At 40.7% G+C, this 23573-nt stretch overlaps 2 protein-coding genes across 4 annotated transcripts in view; one reads left to right on the forward strand and one right to left on the reverse strand.

The window, feature by feature from the left end:
• phb2a (prohibitin 2a) overlaps positions 1 to 23573 on the reverse strand; it is a 99671-nt gene that overhangs the window by 68625 nt on the left and 7473 nt on the right. The window lies entirely within an intron of this gene.
• The window catches only part of pex5lb (peroxisomal biogenesis factor 5-like b), a 70558-nt gene that overhangs the window by 36823 nt on the left and 10162 nt on the right, over positions 1 to 23573 (forward strand). For 2 of the 3 annotated variants that reach the window (XM_056264752.1, XM_056264754.1), the window contains 3 exons: positions 3006 to 3092; positions 10520 to 10639; positions 21006 to 21149. In XM_056264752.1, coding sequence (XP_056120727.1) covers positions 3006 to 3092; positions 10520 to 10639; positions 21006 to 21149 — 351 coding nt within the window. The remainder of the gene's footprint in view (positions 1 to 3005; positions 3093 to 10519; positions 10640 to 21005; positions 21150 to 23573) is intronic. The other variant, XM_056264753.1, reaches the window with a different exon arrangement.

Raw genomic sequence — 23573 nt, forward strand, 5'->3', positions numbered from 1 at the left:
GGGGGTAAATGAACGCGATGCATATGCAACCGGCTTCCACTGCTCCTCCTCTTTCTGTAGAAGAACAGCACCAAGACCGTATGGTGATGCATCAGCAGACAGTCTCAGTTCTTTGTTCGGGTTGTATAAAGCTAGTACAGGCAGGGATGAAAGCTCATGTTTGAGTTCACTGAAGGCTTCTTGCTGGGCTCTACCCCAACACCAGTGGTTTCTTTTTGACAGAAGGTCCCTCAACGGCCTGTCCTTCTCTCCAAGGCATGGTATGAATTTACCTAATTGGTTTACCATTCCGAGGAAGCTGCGGACTTCACTGATGTTGGATGGCTCTTTTATCTCTAGTTTTTTTATCTCTAGTCTTGTCTGGATCAGGTCTCACCCCACTTTCAGAAATTATATGACCCAGAAAATTGACCTCCTGTCTGCCCAACTCACACTTCTCCAAGTTCAGTGTGATGCCACCTTTTCAATCCTAGCTAAGACTGTGTGTAGTCTCTCATCATGCTCAGTCTGAGACTCACCCCAGATGAGCACATCGTCCATATGGCACACCACACCAGATAGTCCTTCTATGACCATGGTCATGCGTCTCTGAAAATGCTCCGGTGCTGAAGCAATACCGAACGGCAGCCTATTGAAAAAAAATCTTCCAAATGGGGTTATAAATGTTGTGTATTTAGCTGATTGGTCTGACAGTGGAATCTGCCAGAACCCCATGTTTGCGTTCAATTTGCTGAAGACTTTGGCCCTGCCCAGCTGTCTGAGAATCTGCTCTACAGAATGTAAAATGTACTTCTCAATTTAATTTGGTGAGGTCAACGCAGATACGGATTGTCCCGTTCTTCTTGGGTACAGGTACCATGCCTGAACACCAGTCGGTTGGCTCCTCAACCTTTGTAATAACCCCCAGCTATTCCATGTGCTCTAATTCCTTCTTAACTTTCCCCAGCAAAAGAAGGGGAACTCTGCCAGGGAGAATGGAGTCACGTTTGGTTTAGCTTGATGGTGTAGGGCTGGCGTACCATACCTAGGCCTTGACACAGCTTTGGGTAGGTTCTTTTGAGCATGTTTGCATTTACACTGTCAAGCCGAGCTACCAAATTGAGCTTTAAAATTGCTGGCCGACCTAAAAGGGCTTTTTGGAGATCTTTAACCACATAAAAGTTCTCTTGCACAGTGAGCTCACCTTTTCCAAGTGACTCATGGGACGTTCCAAATACAGAAAGTGGAGTCCCACTTGGCCCTAGTAGAGGCTTGTCTGCATTTTCTAGTGTAAATGTCTCTTTTGTTATCTCTCTGAATGTAGACTCTGGAATGACTGTAACGTCACCTGTGTCGATTTAAAATGTTACTTTATGTTGTCTAATGAACAGCTCCACAGCCCAAGCATTCTGCCCTGCCTCTACTGTACCTAAAAACCAGGTTTCTGATGACTCATTGCACTCTTCTGCTTCAATAGCATGCACTGTTTTGGCAGATTTACACATCTTGCTGTAGTGCCCTTTTTCCCACATGTGCAGCATGAAACATCTTTGGCTGGGCATTGCCATTTTCCATAACAAGGTGTTTTTCCACATCTTTGACATTGCCTTTTATCATTTTTGTTCAGAGATGGGGTTGATGCACGATTGGAAAAGCCGCTGTTTTTGAATTTTAATGGGCTCTGTTTTGCTGTCTTTTTGTTTGCTTTTGCTGCCACCGCATCAATTTCAGCTACACTTCTTGCCTCACGTCTTAAGTCAGTCTGCTGTTTTTTCATGACTTGTGACTGTCGTGCCATATTAATAGCTTTCTCAAGAGTGAGCTTCTCTGTCCAGCTGCATCTGCTCAGATAGTGTACTGTCTCTTAGAACAACTACATGTCTATCTCTAAGCAATTCATCATGAAGGGCACCATAGTTACAGTTTTCTGCAAGAGCATACAGGGCTGTTATGAAATTATCAACTGGTTCACTTGGCTGCTGCACTCTTTGATTGAATCTTGCTCGTTCATAGATTACATTCTTTTTGGGCACAAAAAACTTGTTGAATGTCTCTTTAACCGTTGCGTACTCATGTGTTGCGCCTCAGATAAAGGCTGGACCCGCGTCGTCCTCGCTCATGCTGATCGATCAACTACCGCCGACTTTTTTCTGCTCTCTCTATCTCGCCCCTCTTCTCCTTTACCCATCTATTCTTTCTTTACTTCTGACACCATGTCGAGTTATTAAACAAAAGAGATCAGGGCCATTGAACATGTTAACTCACTTGCCATTCTTTTATTGCTCCTCTCTCTCACTCCTCAAAGTTCCCGGTTCATCCAGCCCCTCCCAGCCTCCGTCTCTTAAAGAGGCCCATCTCAAACACATAATAATCACACCACAGTAGCAAGCCTAGCCCAGGTTAAAAAGTAACACAAAGGTAACGTAAAGCATTACTTTCTATAAAAAGTAACTAAGAAACACAAAAATGTAAAGCATTTTTTTTAAAAGTATCTTTCCCCAACACTGTATAGTAGTATGGGTAGATATTATAGTTGTAAATGTTGGCATTTGTAATTACCATTTTATTATTTTACTCTAATATATTTTTTATTTTAATATTGTAGAATTTGTTATTTATTAAAAACACTAGTACCCCTGTGATTACTCTGCTAGCACACCTGTGTCAACTTAAAGAGGAACTGTCTTCACATACAGCCACTAAACATCACATTGAATCCAGATGGTTAAATTTAATTCCCAATATGCCGGTTTTGTTAGTTTTAGACATATTCGTTCTGAGAAAAGGTCTAGCATCATTCGTTTGCAGATGCCTCTTGGTTTGATAGTATATCATCCCATATATATTTTAGTGTGGCTTAAGTGTCCAAATACTTTTTGAGGCCACTGTAGTGTATACTAAAAAAATTATATTGGCTATAACTTTAAGGTTGCTTATTCAGCATGATCTGAGGACAAAACAGTGTTAGTCAGTGACTGCTTGTTGACCTTGTCTGCATATGTGTGTATGACCATCTGTGTGCGCAGCGGCAGAGGCCCCAGCTGGGCGGCACTTTACTGGGGAGACAACACTCATTAGAGGAGGAGTTTGTTCGAGCCAAGGCTGCTGTGGAGGTGAGACCAAGTCCCTACAACACACACACACACACACGGTCACACAAGAAAAACACAGCTATATATTTATTCGAAAAGTTTGGAAAAAGTCTTCTCTGCTGCCACAGTAATCTTTATACCTCAGGGCTTATTCACAGCATATCTGGCCACCAAATTGCAGTTTCTTGCATTCTGTAAGGTCAGTCTCACCCTGTAAGTTAAGACTGCATAATTGGTGTATTTTTAGCTGAAGAGTGCAGCATCAACACAAATGACATCTCTGCTTTGTGATTATGTCAGCTCTTACCTCTCTAGTCTCCAATTCAGAGATGCTTATTGGCCAGTAATATTCATAAGACATCCATTTTAAAGTGATGTGCTCAGTGAAGTAGCTATATTTAATAGTGACACTAAGATCCAGTCAATATCCTGATGCAAATTGTCTGAAGTTTTCTGTACTTCCCTTGCATGAAACTACTGTACCTTTTGTTGCACACTCTCTAATGCATCAGCTATAAAATAGGGTAAATATTAGAGTAATATTTCTGTTGTGAAGCACATTTTATCAAACCATTCATATTGTTATATTATATCTACAGTTGAAGTGCCTTTTTCAATATTAAAATGTTTTGAAGAAAAAAAGCCTCATTATAAGAATTAAATTCCCTATTAGGAAAAATCGTATTAAGTAGTTTGGTATAATCATTTATTATTATTTCTAATTATTTCCTATTTGAGTGTATAATGATGTAATGTACTGGTGAACTGACTGAAGGATTATATGTAATGTATGGCAACATTGTGGGTTTTTTTTATGTGTATGTTGTTCCTCTGTTCTTTACAAAAGTAATAAACACTACGTATTAATAAAACAAAACAAAAAAACTTTCAGTTATATTTTTTTATGTCAGAGTGCTCCCACAGGGCAATATCTCCAACAATATGCAAAAAAAGTCACGTTTTGCATGTTGTGTGGTAACCAACATGTAGAAACATGCAAAAAACATAAAACAGGAAATGATATCAAATAAAGGAAAACTTTTTTTTTTAATAATAATTAAGATGTGTACCTACACTACCAAGGAAAAGATGCTAAATATGATTTTTTTTTCCTTCGTTACACAATGCACGTGACATTTTTAGAGTCTCTATATTTAAACTTTTCTTAAAAATTGTTGAAAAGTTTTTCGAAATCAAACATCAAACACAACATTTCTAAGAACTTGCACATTTTAAATGATATTTTCAAAAAAAATTTCCTTATCCTTTATCAAGGACTCATAGTTCTTGATTAATTGGTACAAAAGCTGGTGCATATTTGTAAACTGAAGCAGAGATGAAACCCTTTTAATTGTAAAGCTAAAGCACAGGTTGTCTGTGCCAGTGGGGGATTATTTGAGTACAGATGAATGACTCTAGAGATCCCTTGCGGTGTTGCATCTGCATGGCCTCTTCATCACGACGACAGAGCTGAAAAAGAAAACGCAGGCAATCTAGGAAATGATTGATCATCCATATTCTATTGGGCCACTTATTTATATGATTTATCCCTGTGTATCATTCATGCAAATGGAAAAAAATGAATGCGTACGTGACTGTCTGTTGTACGTGATCGTGTGCGGCTTGCAGGATTTTCGGTGATTAATTGTCCCGTCCAGCGCGTGCCTTCATCGCAGATGCAACACTCTCCCCTCATTTCCCCTTAATGCAAACACTCAGTGAATCAACTCTAGGACGACAGTTGAAGCCTAAGCAATTGTTTGTGTGTTGCAAGATTCATTTGAGCTGCCAAGAAACATAAAAAAAACAATACACTCGGTTAGTTGTGCTAAGAACTGGGTTATTCAAGCTACTGTAAAGGGAGCCAAAGTAAGCAAACAAAGAATACTAGACGGAACACAGACTAGCAAACTATGCACAGATAGATAAACACATCTTTTAGATCAGTGTCATGGGTGTGAAAAGAGTTAAATAGGGTGTGAATAGAGTTGAATAGGGTGTGAATCCTCATTCTTGGAGGTGATGCTGATTTTACCTTTGTCATAATCAGAAGCATTTGGTGAAACATATATGGGCTAAGACTGTGACAGTGACTGTCTTTACATACACAAGAATATTCCAATATTATTCAGAATTTGATCATATCCGAATATTTATATGTGATAACATGTCAATCCGTTAACTGATTAAACTGATATTCACGTTTCTAGAAATCTGAATAGAACAGGTGCCATATGCCAGAATTCTGTGTCATGTTCATGTAAACACCTAATTCTGAATTATGCATGAAATTGAATATTCCATACTGTATCTGTGCAAGTTCAAACGAAAGTAATTCTTAGTGCTGTGTGATACTGACAGGAAGCAATAGAGGAAAGACAATTTTTGGAGTATTTTGGAACATTATAAGAATCTCATGATGGTCCAATACTTTGCTTTCCAGCTTCTTCAGTGCTTCCAGTAGAGAATAAGGAAACTAATGATGTGGTTTGTATATTCGGAATACGCTGATCACATACAGGAATATTACAGTAGCTGCGGATATAACCCACTTTTTGCTAAATTATGTGATGTAAATAAAATGTGTGGTGTCTCAAAATGATAAGAACATCACACAGAGAGAGAGAGAGAGAGAGAGAGAGAGAGAGAGAGAGAGAGAGAGAGAGAGAGAGAGAGAGAGAGAGAGAGAGAGAGAGAGAGAGAGAGAGAGAATTTAGGGTCAGTAAGATTTTTTTAAAGAAATGAATAGCCTACTTTTATTCAGCAACAATACATTAAATTGATCAAAAATTACATGTACATTGTTGCAAAAAAAAATCCATTTCAAATAAAAGCTGTTCTTCTGAACTTTCTATTCATCAGAGAATTATAAGAGATTATAATATATGAAAATAAATGTTTCATGGTTTCCAAAACCGATCATCCCGATCTCACAAAGTTCCGTTATAATCAATGAAGCTACATAATAACAAATTCAATACATAATAGCTATGTTCTGACTAACTTAAACACCTCTGATTGGCCATTGCATTCAAGAAATCAACGGACATGTATGTAATTTACTACAATGACTCAATGTCACGGGAATGAGGACAGAAGAGACAATAGCAAGGAAAACTGGTTTATTGAGTCAATAAACAGCAGGTTGATAGATGGTCTCAGGAAAGTCTCAGCCGTAGTGGGTGAGACACAGGGAAGCCTCAGTGGTAGCGCAGGTGGGCAGGTGGACAACCCGATCCTCCAGCGATGATGGAAGAGATGAATAAACCAGGAAACGTAGTGGAATGATCGACGAGGTGGCAAACCGGAACGGTGAAATCCAGAACGGGAATAGACGAAACCACAGGAACACGAGGAAGGATCAGACACCGCACAAGGGAACATCCAACAACGATCTGACAAACACAAGACGAAAGACCATGAGCTTAAATAGACTGTCACCGGACTAATGATCTTGGTGACAGTAAACGGGCCAATGACTTTGGGAGCTAGTTTATTAGACACGGAGGAGAGCGGAATGTTCTTTGTAGAAAGCCACACTTTTTGACCCACGACGTATACGGGAGGCCTTGACCGGTGGCAATCGGCCTTAGCCTTGGTGCGTGCCCCCACCTGGAGCAGAGTCTCACGGGCTCTGGTTCATGTGCGGTGACACCTCTGGACGAAGGCGTGAGCGGAGGGGACCGCGACTTCGGATTCAAGGCCATGAAAAAACTGGTGGCTGGTACCCTAAACTACTCTCAAACGGAGATAGGCCCGTAGATGACACTGGTAACGAGTTATGAGCGTACTCTATAAGGGAATAAAGTGAGCCGCCTTAGAGAACCGGTCCACTACGGTCAAAACGATCGTCTTACCCTGGGAGGGTGGGAGGGCGGTGATAAAATCTAGCGCTATGTGGGACCAGAGTCTCGAAGGGACAGACAGCGGTTGGAGTAACCCATCAGGAGGTCGATTGGAAGTCTTACCATTGGCACAGACCGAGCAAGCCAAAACAAAACTCTGAATGTCGCGAGCCATTAATGGCCACCAGAATCGTTGCTTGACCAAAAAAACTGGTGCGGTTTACTCCTGGATGACATGCCACGCTGGAACAATGACCCCATCGAATGACGTCGGACCAAAACCCCTCTGGCACAAACAAACGACTCGGTGGGCAACCGGGCGGAGGCGTTACCCCTTCTAAGGCCGTCCTGACCTTCGATTCGATCTCCCATGTGAGTGTGGAGATAAATAGTGTCTCAGGTAAAATACAATCTTTTACGGGGCAGTTGTTGAGATAATGGCCCGACCCTCCGCAGTAGAGGCATAACCCCCAGGATCTCCTTCTCTCCCTCTCCTCCCGGGAGAGCCGAGCTCGACCCACCTGCATGGGCTCGTGATCGTCGACGGGGCTGACTGTATCACTACTACTGGCCTGGTGGAGTCCAAAAGCTCTAGGCATCAAGGCTGTACGAGTGTGTTGCTTCAGGCGATGTAGACGAGCGTCCACTCGCAGGGCCAGCTCGATGAGTCCGTCCAGATTCGTCGGCAGGTCCAGGGTATAGATCTCCTTCTGGTTACGGTCAGCCAGCCCATGCAGGAACATGTCCCACTGTGCCTCCTCGTTCCAGCGGCACTCTGCGGCGAGGGTGCGGAACTCGATGGAAAAGGTCCGCGAGTTGCCGCGCCGCTTCTCTTCCCGCGACCGCCCGGTCGAATACCCTCTTCATCTCCTGTGAGAGTGCCAGGAACGAGGAACAGCATGGATGTTGGTTCTCCCACACCGCCGTCCCCCACAGAGCTGCACGTCCTGATAACAACGTGAGCACCAAAGCCACCTTCGAATCTTCAGTACAGAAAGTCTGAGGCTGGAGAGCAATAAACATCGAGCATTTAGTCAGGAAAGCTCTACAAAAATTAGGCTCACCCGAATAGCACTCAGGAGTCAGCAGTCGTGGCTCATGTTGACGACTGGGAGCGGGAAGAGTGGGGGAACCGGCGGCGGGGGTGGCGCAGTGGGTGTTGCAAGGCGTTGAATCTGCTGGGTGAGCTCAGATACCTGCGCTACCAATGCTTGAACCGCGCGGCCAGTAACGGCCAGATTCTCCTCTTGTTGGTCGATCCGAGCAGCATTGTGAGTGAGGAATTCTGACAGTTCTGGTGTTCTCGCTGTCTCCATGATGGTCAGATCGTTCTGTCACGGGAATGAGGACAGAAGAGACAATAGCAAGCAAAAACTGGTTTATTGAGTCAATAAACAGCAGGTTGATAGATGGCCTCAGGAAAGTCTCAGCTGTAGTGGGTGAGACACAGGGAAGCCTCAGTGGTAGCGCAGGCAGGCAGGCAGGCAGACAACCCTATCCCCCTATCCTCCAGCAATGATGGAAGAGATGAATAAACCAGGAAACGTAGTGGAATGATCGACGAGGCTGGAACTCAGGTGGCAAACCGGAACGGTGAAATCCAGAACGGGAGTAGACGAAACCACAGGAACACGAGGAAGGATCAGACACCGCACAAGGGAACATCCAACAACGATCTGACAAACACCATGACGAAAGACCATGAGCTTAAATAGAATCCGCTGATCAGTAACAGCTGGCACTGATCAATCAGCGGCTGATCAGCGACTCCGCCCACATACACCCAAACACACACACACACACAGCGCGAGAAAGAGTCAGTGAATTCATGGACTTTTAGTTTGTATGTTCCTGTCTTCCTGCGTGTTGTAGTTCCTGTTTTCCTTTTTCTCGTTTCAAGTTAGTTGCTATGGTTACTAATCGTTTTCACCTGTGTCGTGTTTAGTTTTACCTGTGTATTTATAAGCCCTCATTTCGATCAGTCCTTTGTTTGGTATTGTCATTAGTCAAGTCGAGTAAAGTCACCTTCATTTATATAGCGCTTTTAACAATATAGATTGTTTCAAATCAGCTTTACAGTGATAATAGGAAATTAAAGTAACAGAGATTGTTTTGGCTTTACAGCAGCTCTAGAATAAAGTTATTGTCCAGCTAAAGTTTGTTTTGATTGATTCACTTCCGTTGCAAAGATCATTAGTTATTAACTTAGGGGCCGCTAACACGACACCGTTCTAACAGAAAACCCTTAATGCGCTCCGGCCCGCTCATCTTGTCTCATCTCACAACAATAGTGCCTGGCAGCTCGAGAACGCAAACCTTGAAATAGGTTCCAAGATGCAAGCCTTGAAAATTTTTGAAAAAAAATTCAACTTCAAAAACGCGAACCTGTGAAAACGCTGACGGTGTGCACATGCGTATTACGTGTTTAGTATAGACTAAACATGTAATACGCATGTGCACACCGTCAGCGTTTTCGCAGGGTGTGCACATGCGTATTACGTGTTTAGTATAGACTAAACATGTAATACGCATGTGCACACCGTCAGCGTTTTCGCAGGTTCGCGTTTTTGAAGTTAAATTTTTTTTTTTTTAAATCTTTTCAAAAATTTTGTTTTTCAAAAATCTTTTCAAAAATTGTTTTTCAAAAAAAAAAAAGTAAAAAAAAAAATTTCAAATTTTTTTTACAGTTTCAACTAAGGGGGCTCTTGTTTTTGTTTACTGGCATAGAACTGGCGTAAGACTGGAGTAATGGCTTCTATAGGTATGCGCGTTTGAATGTATACGTGCGCAGGCGTGTAGTGTTTCTTTACATATTGACCTCAACAAATTACTTGTCTGGCCTTAAAAATGTATTATTCAGAATTTTGTATGGCAAATGATCTTTATTGTGTGTAAAGCTGTTATGTTTATCCTTCTCCTGACGTGTTCCTGTTCTAGTTAATTGTTGTAAGAAAACTAAATTTAGATCTTCATCTTCTCTTCCTTGCCTGCCTATATATATTTATATATATATACCCACACACAGTCTAAGAGAGTCATTTACGATAATACTTTCCTCTGCAGTCAATAATAGACTGTAACTGGAATCTGCTTTTAACTGATCATACCTGATCTGACACATAAAACTCAGTGTATAAATATACACATATCTATACATTGTTTACCACTTCTGCTGACCTCACAGATTGATAAGAATTAGATACTGTATGAAAGCTGAGTGGTCTTCTGGTAATCCAATCGCAAATGTGCTTCTGGCAGATGATATTCTGGTGAATCCATAAAGATGAATATAGCATGTTGACCTTTTGGCCTTGCTGCTTAAAATTACAGTGCAGCTTTTGTAACCAAAAACAATATGTCCTCATAAAACTGGAGCACGATTGTGTGACTGGCTAGTCCTATGTGGACCAATTAAAAACACAGAGCAATTCAAATGCTATGAAGTCTATCCTTTATATTCCCTCCTGGGACAAAAAAACTACTGTTAAAAAGCATTTTATGGATGCCAAACAACATCTCTCTGTAATGCTGTACAGGGTCTTGTTTTGTATGATATTCCAACATTGGCTGTGTCCTAAAGGGCTGTGTTACTGTCTCCCACAGTCAGACACTGAGTTCTGGGATAAAATGCAGGCCGAGTGGGAGGAGCTGGCACGGAGGAACTGGTTGGAGGACGCTGACAGTGAAGGCCCGATTCCACCCAACTTTTCATCCACTGAAAAGGTATTCTCAGTCAGTCAGAACGCTCTACATCAGTGGTTCTCCACCACAGGGTTAGGGTTAGGGTTATAAGAACCCTTATAAGAACCTTATAGGGTTATAAGAACCCCTATACCTGTTTTCCACCAGAATAGTTCGCATTCTGGAGCCAGAGCCTGTTCTTGGCCGTGCTGTGGTGCATTTCTTTGCTGTTCACGGTACCGGGAGTGATTCTAGCTTATATCGGCAGCTCACATAAACTGCCGGTACTATCATCTGTCATTTTTGGAGGTATTTTGAAACTAAAACCATTTCACCCGCTCTCTCGCACACTTGGCCTCTCTCGCGCCCACAGTTTTATATATTTAGATATAAAGAGTAATGTAGTGCAACATTATTACATTTCTCAACGAGACTGCTAGGTAACACTTTATTTTGATGGTCCCCAGAACATTCTGTTGACTAAAGCCCTATTCAGACAGGATTAGTTTACCATGAGCCCTATTCGCACAGGATTAGTATTATCTGGGGACCTCGTGTGAATTTGAAATTACCCACCCACATATCTGAATTTCGTTTGGCGCATTCGCACAGGATAAGCGAAGCCAGTGATTTTACTCGAATTTACTGACTTATCTCCCGGATATGATGTCAATAGGCTATTGCTTGGAAATGTCTTGTCATTATTATAGGTCTAGCTGTATGATATATCATAAACAGAAACATTTTCTTTACCGCATGCTGCTATACATGTCATTCATCTCCATCTAATCATTCTTTTTGTTTTTGCTCTTCTGATGGTTTTCACCTTTCTCTTTCAGCAAATTATATAGTTGTATGGTGTATAGCGATATGACCCAGCACCCAAAATACTATCAAAACACTTCACGAAAGATGGATAAAAAAGCACACAGGAAACAAAAACCTTAAAAAAATGATGAACGACCCCGCCAAATTACAGAAATGGCCGATTCGCACGGGATTAAGATCACAGACAACCTCCGCAATTTTTACAAATGACTAGAGGTCACCAGGTAATACTTATCCCGTGCAAAAAGGGCTATGGAGATGTGGGGCAAAGTAATAATTACCAGAGCTTCTCAGTGTTTCAAGTCCCGTTCGAATGTGCCTTCTCAGTAATCATTACGGATAATGTCAGTAAAGTTTACGGTGACTTTTACCTTCTGTAAAAAGGTCCGGAAAAATGACCTCAGGTAATACTAATCCCGTGCGAATAGACCCGCTGTAAATATGTACGCAAATATTCCGTCATTTCCTGTTTAAAACTAGTTTTTGGGGTTTTTTCAAGTATGGAGGCGCTTGAAAAAGCATTCAGTTGCGTTCTAGACGTTGGGACAAGTCTGTGGAAAAACTCAAGTGTTTTCCACATACCATTCAGATCAAAAAGAAGGTTGAAAGCACTTGTTAAAGGCACACAACTTCTTTTAGCATTAGGTAAGTTCCTATTACCAACATAATTCAATCTGAATTTAATGAATACATCGTTCGACCGGACCTAACTGTTTTATATATATATAAATATAGGTTATATGTGTTTGGGCACATGATATCAGGAAGCAACGTAATTGTCAGGAACCACTGGAAATAACAGGACCCAAGCGCAGAGATGAGTTGCTCAAGCGCATGGTGATTTATTAACAATAGGGTGTAACAATGTGTAACAGTTGCACAGTCCAGAGACAGTCCACAACAGAGGTCTAGACAGGAGACTCAGGCACAGGATGGAGCAGCCCAGTAACCAGCAGTCAGTGCAGTCTCAGGCTGGGCAGGACAGGACTCAAACACACACAGACGCACAACACAACACAACGTAACAAGACAAGAACAAAACCACTAAAATATTAGATGAGTACAAGCCAGCGCAAACACTGTAGTTACATAACTGAAAAACTAAACCTTTACATATAAGAGAAGAAAACTAACACAACTCTAAAGTAAATAACTAAAGTAAAACAAGTCAGCAACAGGAGAAAGCTAGATATTAGATAAATGAAAACCCAGGCTAAATAATAAAACAAAGAGAATAACAAAATAACTAAAACTAACTCTATAAATCTGAGAGACGGAACCAAACAAACACTAGAATAGCTCAAGTAAAACAAGAAAACTAAAGAAGGCTAAATAAAGGGAAGTTAGTCTAAGATAACCCCAAAGCAAAAACTGCTAGGATACAAGAAGCTACAGAGAGAGCTCTGGACAATCACACCTGGATATGACACAATACTTGAGAAAGGTCTTGGACATGAACACTAAACAATGATCCAGGACTAGACAAGGACTAAACGAGGGGGTGTGGTAAGGGGAAACTAGGAGGCAAGACAAGGGGAGCACATGGCCAACATAAACAAAGACAAAGCCATGTGCTCAAGCACAAAACAAACATGGAAACATTAAGCAAAGATACAAGAGACAAAGCTGCCTGGGCAGAACCCTGACAGTAATACGCACATGAGGACAGGAAGGTGGCGGCGGTGCGTAAATCGAGTTACACCTCACACTTCTGCTAGTTTTACTGAGATTTCTTATCCTGTGCGAATTGGCCATTATTATTACAGACGTCCTGTGGTAAAATTACATTACTTCATCTACCCTTGTAAAACTAATCCCGTCCGAATAGGGCTTTAGTAACTTTGTAACTACATGTCAAGTCAAGTCAAGTCATCTTCATTTATATAGCGCTTTTACCAATGGATTGTTTCAAAGCAGCTTTACAGAGATAAACATATAATTAGGTAACAGAGATTGTTTTGGTTTTATAGCGGTTCTTGAATAATGTTATTTCCAGCTAAAGTTAATTTTGATTGATTCACCTCCGTCGAAATGATCAGACTTTAATTGCAAACCTGTGATTAACGCTGACGGCGTTCACATGCACATTCAGAACTGATTCTATAGTTATGTGCTTTTGAAAATATGTGTGCAGGTTTGTAATTCCATACAACCCATGCCTAAACAAACTACTTGTCTTGCCTATAAATTTTGATACAGAATTTTGTTTTATTTTATCACTTCGGGGTACGCGAACCGAAATCAGTGGGCACTGCATTGTCAATCGGGTCCAGGCAAAGCTCCTTCGTCAGATCTGGATACGGCCTGGATCCGGCAGGCTGCGGGAAAACCTCGGGATAAACAAAGACACTAATATTAGCGTAGATGCCATTCTTTTTATGATGTAACGAGTACATCAAGATTTAAGGGAAGTGTTTCCAGTTCCGGCTGACCTAATCTATGCAGCCTAACATTGAATTATAGAAGTCTATAATGTATTATGTGTATGCTAGGTCAAAGAGATGTGTTTTTAGTCTAGCTTTGAACTGACAGAGTGTGTCTGCTTCCCGGACAATGGTAGGAAGACTGTTCCAAAGTTTTGGTGCTAAATAGGAAAAGGATCTACCGCCAGCAGTCGATTTAGATATTCTAGGTATTGTCAACTGGCCGGAATTTTGAGATCGCAATAGACGTGAAGGACTATAATGCGTTAAGAGCTCGCTCAAGTACTGTGGAGCTAAACCATTTAGTACTTTGTAAGTAATCAACAATATTTAAAAATTTATACGATGTTTAATAGGGAGCCAATGCAGTGTTGACAGAACCGGGCTAATATGGTCATATTTCCTGGTTCTGGTAAGAACTCGAGCTGCTGCGTTTTGAACTAGCTGTAGTTTATTTATTAAGCGTGCAGGGCAACCACCCAGTAGAGCATTACAATAGTCTAGCCTTGAGGTCATGTACGCATGAACTAATTGTTCCGCATTTCCCAATGAGAGCATATGGCGTATTTTAGATATATTTTTAAGATGGAAAAATGCAGTTTTACAGATACTAGACACGTGGCTTTCAAAAGAAAGGTTGGTATCAAAGAGCACACCCAGGTTCCTAACCGACGACGAAGACTTAACAGAGCAGCCATCAAGTGTTAGACAGTATTCTAGGTTATTACGTGTGGAAGTTTTTTGTCCAATAATTAGAATCTCTGTCTTTTCAGAATTTAGTAGTAGGAAATTACTAGTCATCCAATTTTTTATATCAGCTATGCATTCCGTTAATTTTGTGAATTGGTAAGTTTCGTTAGGTTTTGAAGAAATATACAGCTGAGTATCATCGGCATAACAGTGAAAGCTAACTCCATGTTTCCTAATGATATCTCCTAATGGTAGCATGTACAGAGTGAACAGCAACGGTCCTAGTACTGAGCCTTGTGGTACGCCATACTGAACTTGTGATCGATAAGACATCTCTTCATTTACTGCTACAAACTGATAACGGTCAGATAAGTATGATTTAAACCATGCTAGTGCAATTCCACTAATGCCAACATAGTTTTCTAGTCTATTTAAAAGAATGTTGTGGTCAATTGTGTCAAATGCAGCACTAAGATCGAGTAACACTAATAGAGAGATACAACCACGATCGGATGATAAGAGCAAATCATTTGTAACTCTAATGAGAGCTGTCTCAGTGCTATGGTACGGTCTAAATCCGGACTGAAAATCCTCGCAGATATAATTTCTTTTCTAGAAAGGAACACAGTTGTGAGGATACTGCTTTTTCTAATATCTTTGACAGAAAAGGCAGATTCGAGATCGGCCTGTAATTGACTAATTCTGTAGGATCAAGTTGTGGTTTTTTAACAAGCGGTTTTATCATAGCCAGTTTAAAGGTTTTTGGTACGTATCCTAGAGACAAAGATGAATTAATGATATTAAGAAGAGGATATATGACCTCTGGAAACATCTCTTTCAGTAGCTTAGTCGGTATAGGATCTAACATACAAGTTGTCGATTTAGATGAATTAACGAGTTTGCAGAATTCTTCCTCACCTATAGCAACAAATGAAACAAATTTTTCCTCAGGGAGACTACAATGCATTCCCTGATGCGATACTGTGGTAGACGGTTGCATAGTTATAATTTTGTCCCTGATATTATCAATCTTATAAGTGAAGAAGTTCATAAAGTCATCACTGCTGTGTTGCTTGGACACTTCTGAGCTTGAAGCTTTCTTTTTCGTTAGTTTAGCCACTGTTTCAAATAAATACCTTGGATTATGCTTATTTTCTTCTAATAGGTTTGAAAAATAAGCAGATCTAGCAGCTTTTAATGCCTCTCTGTAAGCAATCAAGCTCTCTTTCCATGAAATCCGAAATACCTCTAGTTTAGTTTTCTTCCAATTGTGCTCCATTTTTCTGGCTGCTCTCTTAAGGGCCTGAGTGTGCTCGTTGTACCACGGCATTGGACTATTTTTTTTAATCTTCTTTAAGCGCAACGGAGCAACTGCGTCTAAAGTGCTGGAAAAGAGAGAGTTAAAAGTTTCTGTTGCAATATCAAGTTCTTCTAAGCTGTCCGGGATGCTGAGATGATGAAACTGATTAGGAAGATTATTAATAAAGCAATCTTTAGTGGCAGAAGTTATAGGTCTAACATATTTATAACACGGAGTCGGCTTTGCAGCATTGGCTAAATGTAATTCACATGAGACTAGATAATGATCTGAGATGTCATCGCTCTGCTGCAGAATTTCAACGGCATCAACATCTATTCCATATGATAATATTAGATCTAGAGTATGATTACGACAATGAGTAGGTCCTGACACATGTTGTCTAACTCCAATTGAGTTTACAATGTCTTTAAATTCCAATCCCAATGCATCTTTTTCATTATCTACAATGTATATTAAAATCACCAACAATTAGTACTTTATCTGCAGCCAATACTAATTCTGATAGAAAGTCCGCAAATTCTTTGATAAAATCTTTATGGTGCCCTGGTGGCCTGTATACAGTAGCCAGCATAATTCTCAAATGTGATTTATCGTTTACACTATATATTTTTACATTAAGCACCAATACTTCAAAAGAAGTATATTTAAAACTAGATTTCTTAGTGGTTTTGAAAATATTACTATAAATTACAGCAACACCTCCCCCTTTGCCTTTCAGACGAGGTTCATGTTTATAACTGTAATCTTGTGGGGTTGACTCATTTAAAATAATGTAATCGTTTGGTTTTAGCCAGGTTTCTGTCAAACACAGCACATCTAGATTATAATCTGAAATCATATCATTAACTATGAGAGATTTTGAAGTAAGGGATCGAATATTCAGCAACCCAAGCTTTATCATTTGCTCATCTGTATTATATCTGTTTTTTATTTGTTGAACATCAATTAAATTTTTAACCTGACGTTTTTTGGATTTCCAAATTCGGGGAACAGACACAGTCTCTATATGATGATGTCTAGGTGAAAGAGGCTCTATGTGATGGGATTTATCTGACCTTGGTGACGTGAGGCCGCTAGCAGACGGTCGGTTTAGCCAGTCTGTCTGCTTCCTGACCTGAGCCCCAGATTGTCATGTTTTATCTCTAAGACTATGAGCCAAATTACTAGAGAGAAGAGCTGCACCAGCCCAGGAGGGATGGATACCATCTCTTTTCAACAGGTCAGGCTTGCCCCAAAAACTTTTCCAATTGTCTATGAATTCTATATTATTCTGCGGACACCACTTCGACAGCCAACCGTTGAATGAGGCCAATCTGCTAACTATCTCATCACTCCTGCGTACAGGAAGGGGGCCAGAGCAAATTACAGTGCCTGACATCGTACTTGCGAGTTCACACACCTCTTTAATATTAATTTTAGTGATCTCCGACTGGCGGAGTCGAACATGATTAGTGCCGACATGAATAATGATCTTAGAGAATTTACTATTAGCATTAGCCAGCACTTTTAAATTTGCTTTGATGTCAGGCGCTCTGGCTCCCGGCAAACATGTGACTATGGTGGCTGGTGTCTCTATTTCCACGTTCCATGTGATCGAATCACCAATTACCAGGGCACAATCAACAGAATTCTCAGTGGGTGTTTCACTGAGTGGGGCAAATCGGTTCATTATGGGAATCGGAACGGAAGAGTGGTTCTTTGATCCGCGACTAGAACGATCTCTCACTGTCACCCATCTGCCCTGCTGCACGGGCTCTACTTCCGCCGGAACCGTATCATGTAAAGAGTTCACTATGCTAGGCGCATCCAAAAACAGTATCTAAAGATCTAGCATTCTTACCATCCTCAATTAAAGTTTGGATGCGTGTCTCTAGTTCTGAAATCTTCTCCGTCAGCCTGACTGTCTCCTTGCATTTATCACATATAAATCCTATATTGCCATCGGAGAAGGCTATACTAAACATATGACACGTGACACATGTCAACTAACTCTGTTTAAAAGGGACCATCAAAAAAATTAAATACAGACTGCCATAGACAGTGACAGCCCACAGGAATGGAATCCCGAAATTAATTGTGATTATTTAATATATCAATACTCCCAGTGTCTGTTAATAAAAATCGTTTGAAAACAAGCCGCTTTGTCATAATAATCAGTTATTAAGACATTTATCACATGGTTGTATATAGATTATATAGGATTAAAAGGGTTAATTTCTTCTTCTCAGCAAGAATTAGGAGACAATTCCCTGGACATTCTTTTGGGTCATAAAACTGTGTCCTGTAACTGGACACGGAGTTCTGCCAGTGTGTTGGCTTGATTTGGGGGAAGTCTCACAGACCTTTGATGGGATAGTGAGTTTGCTGGATTATTCATTAAATATAATGAATAATTTGTGTGTCTGATTGGTCCAGACGCTATGCCGGTCTGTTATTGTTGGGACGTCGACTTCACATTTTCACACTAAACATGACGCAGACCAAAACGAACTGGTTGCGTTAGATGTCAGTCAGTCTTTGGCTGATATTTTTATTCTTAAATACATAAGTGAATGTGGTTTGTCATTTCAGAAACCTTTATAATGATCATTTATGTTAGTTGATCTATAACGCACAATGGGCGCACAATGTTGGCTAAACACCGCAGTTCAGAGAATTGTATCTGTCAACACGTCAATTCATCCACTTCTCCCGAAATACTTTAAAGTGGCTGGTGAAGTGTGAGAAGAATAGAGTAAATTTTATAGTTACCTACACAATGTGTATCTAAACACGTCATCAATTTATAATTGAAAGGATTGTTATTGCCGCTTCCATAGCCATCAGTGTGTATTTTACAAACTATAAATGTTGTTTTACTAATAATTATGTGTATTTGAATGTCTGAAACCTAAAATAAAACTTATGTGGTTGAAAAGCCAGAATAGTTGTGATAGGCTATATAACAGCGCTATGTCTATATCTGTCTCTGCAGCGCAAGCCAACGCGCGAACGCAGATTTGAATTTAGAAGTTGATGATCACGCGATCTGAACGTTCTAATCACACTAGTGTGAATGATCGTACGCATCAAAGGGTTAACTAGCGATCGCATGCGGTGATGATGCTTGCGTCCGTTTCGGAGAACCAGAGTGCAAATATTTCAACCGACAGCTGAGGCATTTAAGTGGCACCGAAATGAGGCACCGAAATCTGCGTTTTGATTCGGCCCGGTTACATACCGGTTACTTAGGTACCGGTTCCATATCGGTACCCAACCCTAGCTGTGAGCATGTAAGATCTGCTGCTGCATGATCAGACATGCATAAATCCCATAGCAGATCTAGGCAGGTGGAGCTGGGGAGATGGAGGGTTTCTATAGCTCTCTACAGCAAACACTGAACCAGTGCATTTAAATGTTGATTGGCTGCAGAATCAGCAGAGGCCAGTCAGCTTGTGCCATATAGATGATGAAATGATGTGATAGCTAGAAGATTGCTAGAGTTTCTTGACTGAAATAGATATTTATGTGGGGTAGTGTTTTGGGCCAAAGAGATTTGATTTAACACTGATTGGGACAAAAACTGGAGCATGGAAGAGGAGCTTTTATGGCATCGCACTTGGTTTGGACACAGTGTCAGTGAGTGGATGTAGTTTACATAACATTAACCGGCAGAAGCCATTCTGTTGATTGTTAACCAATCAAAGGTGCTGTTCCGCACCACCGCATGAGTCTCAAAATGACTGCCCATCGTATTGCATTCGACAGAACTGACTACAAGGGTAGATTATCACTTCAAAGGTTATAGACTCCAGATGTCAGATAATGTTCTCTTTTATCTAATATTCTCTCTTATGTTCCATGATTGTGTGCTTCCAAATAGGCAGAGAATGTTCGGATATAGCCAAAAACGACTGTGCTTTCCTATTCTCCTTGGCTTTTGCCTGGGTCTGATCATTGTAAGTGATATGTAGCATGACGGATTATATGACTGTTTGGTTGTTTTTTATGTTGATATTTTATGCTTATAAATACTGCGAGAGTTTTAATGCTTTTTTATGTACAGCACTTTGGTCGATTTTTATGGTTTTGAAAGTGCTTTATAAATAAATTTTTATTGAGTTGCTGCCTATGCTGCATCCCTTTTAGAGATACAGCTTGATTAATATAGTTTCTAGATGCTAGGGCATTTCTATGTAGTTGATAGGGTTCCAACAGAGTTGTATGTCCAAAAAATACTTGAATATTTGTATTTGAAAAACAATAGGCAAAAAGTACCTGGATGACCTACTACTTTCAGCGAGATTCTGAAGTGTGCATTTAATGGACACTTTACTATCCCATGAGGCCACGAGAGAGGATTTATGAATGGCAGTGAAGTGACACAACTGATGCGGTAGGTCATGTGACAGAAACAACATGGCGGATGTAGTACGTCCGAATTTTATTCATACTTCATGATATAGAACATAGTTTTTTTAACTTTCGTGAAGTATGTTCAAATTCAAATGTAGTGCCTACTCAGTATTCGATTCAGATGCACCGAATGAAAAACACCTCAAAAGCTCTTTTTGCACTGCCTGTAGATTACTGAAATAATCATAATAAGTGTGTTTAATATTTTAAAGAGTTATTTTTATAGAACCTGTCTAACCCTAACCTGTTGCAATCATTTACACTTCTTCTGTCATGGTTAATATTCGAAACAACACCATTCATTCATTGAAAACCTTTAGGGATTTAAGAATGATTTTTAAGAAAATTCTTTTCAGGAATTCAAATTCTTCTGAGGTTTTTACTTTAAAACAATCTTAAGAAAAAGAATGCACCACAGTAAAAAAATTATTAAATTATCGTTTTTAATTTTCTTTCAAGCTTACAAAGAGTTTTAGTTTATTGTGTAGTGTCACTTAGTTTAGTGTGTAGTGTGAGTTCCTGTGCCCTTTTCTTCTCCCCACGCCACTGATTAGTCCAACTGCACTTTTCACTGCAATATTAAAGACCTCAGCATGATCCAATTATCAACACTCCACCGTCTGCCTCTCCAGATTTATGAAAGGATTACTCTTGAGTCCTGCACTCAAGTATTCTATTAAAACCATCATGATATTTATTCGTGGTATTGATTGTTTTCTTTAAGCTTGTGCTTTGGTTGTGTTGCTTACAGGGTCAATGCTTCCATACCAATAACCCTTACAAAGACTACACCAATGCTTTTGAACAGGGGCTGCAGAAGTGCAAGGACGGGGATCTGAACAGCTCTGTACTACTGTTAGAGGCGGCCATCTTACAAGACCCTCTGGACTCAGAGGTAAAGAACCCCAATCTGGACAACCCATTTATTGAGCATTTGTTTTTTTCTTTTTAGCTGTCTTACACATTATCTGTGTTCCTAAACCTAGCAAGCGGCCTACTGAGACAATATTTTAAGACTTTACGACTTGAAGAAATCCATAAGATACCTTCGATTGACCAAAATCAAAGGCAGCTTGGCATCTTTTGCAATTAATGCAATCCCAGAATGCATTACCCCGAACAAAATGAAAATGTGTGTGTGTATATATGTAAACTGACCCCAAACATTTGAACTGATTGTCTCTTGAGCAGCAAATTAACATTTTAGAATGATTCTGAAGGATCATGTGACACTGAAGACTGGAGTAATGATGCTGAAATTTCAGCTTTCTCATCATAGGAATAAATTACATTTTAAAATATATTGAAATAGAATGTTCTTTTAAATTGTATTATTTCACAGTATTGCAGTTTTTACTGTATTTTTGATCAAATAAATACAGCTTTGGTGAGCATAAGTGTACTCCCGGTACTCCTGTCTAGATTGGTTTTGGTTCAGTGTCGGGGTTTGGACATTCATGCTGCGCATTTTGTCTTTTGTTGTGAGCGCACGTGTGGAGAGTTCGCTCACTCGCCGTGTGCTCTTGCCTGATGTGTTTTCTCATGTGCACCTGGTCTTTGTGTTCATTGGTCAGGCGTTCTTGTGTTCTGTGTAGCACGCAGCTCTTGTGTTCATTGGCTGTGTGCTTTCTTGTTGTAATGTTTTGTGTGGACATGCAGTCGGTGAAAGCTCTTATTGGCTGCGTGTTCGTGTCAGGTTTTTCTGGCTTTGTTGTAGGACGTGTCTTTGTTTTGTTAGTTTCCATGTGCAATGTGCTCCACTGTCTATTGTCTTTACCCCGCCCTTCTTGTTACCTGTTTATTTGTTCATTTACCCCAGTTTTCCTCCCTCGTTATCCTCCTAATGTCCTTCTTTATTTATTCCACTTTTGTGTTCTGCCCTCCCAGAACACATCCCAGGCTGGCAGGATGTTAAGTTGCCTCCAGAATCATCGGCCCTTTGGATTATATGTACTAGATCTCCTTGAATTAGCCCAGGGGCTTGTTTTTGGCAAGGTTGCGTTAATTGACAGCATCCGTCTAAATCCTATACTTCAGCGAGTCTCCAGTCGACTACAGCATCCGTCTAAATCCTATACTCCAGCGAGTCTCCCGTCGACTACAGCATCCGTCTAAATCCTATACTTCAGCGAGTCTCCCGTCGACTACAGCATCCGTCTAAATCCTATACTCCAGCGAGTCTCCAGTGGACTACAGCATCCGCTCCCTAACTATACTCCAGCGAGTCTCCAGTCGACTACATCATCCGTCTAAATCCTATACTCCAGCGAGTCTCCCGTCGACTACAGCATCCGTCTAAATCCTATACTTCAGCGAGTCTCCCGTCGACTACAGCATCCGTCTAAATCCTATACTCCAGCGAGTCTCCAGTGGACTACAGCATCCGCTCCCTAACTATACTCCAGCGAGTCTCCAGTCGACTACAGCATCCAGAGCCGATAATTTTAACTTACTTGTTCTCTTGCAACGCAGCTTAAATGACAGACAAACTTGAGTATTTTTTCTTTAAATGCTCTTTATTACGGCCGGGAGTTCTCGAGCAGTTCTCAGAGAATCTCCCAAAAAGAAGCAATAAGCATGGCCGGTGGATCTCAGACAAATCCCATTGAGAATACCACCGAAAACACAGATACAACAGTTTTATAGAATAGGGAGGTATGGCAAAATGACATGATACATTACATAATTCACCTACAATTTGATTGGTTCTTCATTACTTCATAATCACAAGGTTTCAAACCTAGACTGTCTAGTTTCATTTCCCAAACTATGTTATTTATACACACACACGCACACACTCAAAGTCACAAGTTTTCCATTGGTTTCGTACAGTACATTCTGTTAAAATGTTAGATGTTAAACAAGGTTAGATGTTAGAAACATGGTTAGTTTAATATACAGTCTAAAATTTCCACGACAATCCCATTCCCTGGGAGGAGTTGGGCAAATAGAAGATCATGGACTTACTGGGAAGTGGTTGAACTTGTTTGCTATCTAAAGGATACGGAGATTCTGTAGGAGGAGGGGGCCCCTCTCCCAGTCAATCTCACCTAATCCCAGCCTAGTCCTCCCACCACGTTGTCTCGCTCTTTGAAGAAGAGAAAATTTGTCCTGTGGTACCAGCCACGGAAGCCACTCCAGATCATCCCTGGCTCTACCCTCCGATCCCTCTCTGGTCTTCTGTCTGGGTTCTGGACCATCCAGACCTTTCCTGGACTGTGCCCCCAACAGCGGCCTGGTTTCCCTCCCTCCCTCCACTACCTGTCATTGTCTGACCCCAGTCTGTCTTCTGTTGTTGTGTCGGTGTGTGTATCTGTCT

This window comes from Rhinichthys klamathensis, unplaced genomic scaffold, assembly GCF_029890125.1.
Source record: "Rhinichthys klamathensis goyatoka isolate OS25496 unplaced genomic scaffold, OSU_Roscu_1.1 h1tg000011l_1, whole genome shotgun sequence".
NCBI lineage: Eukaryota > Metazoa > Chordata > Actinopteri > Cypriniformes > Leuciscidae > Rhinichthys > Rhinichthys klamathensis.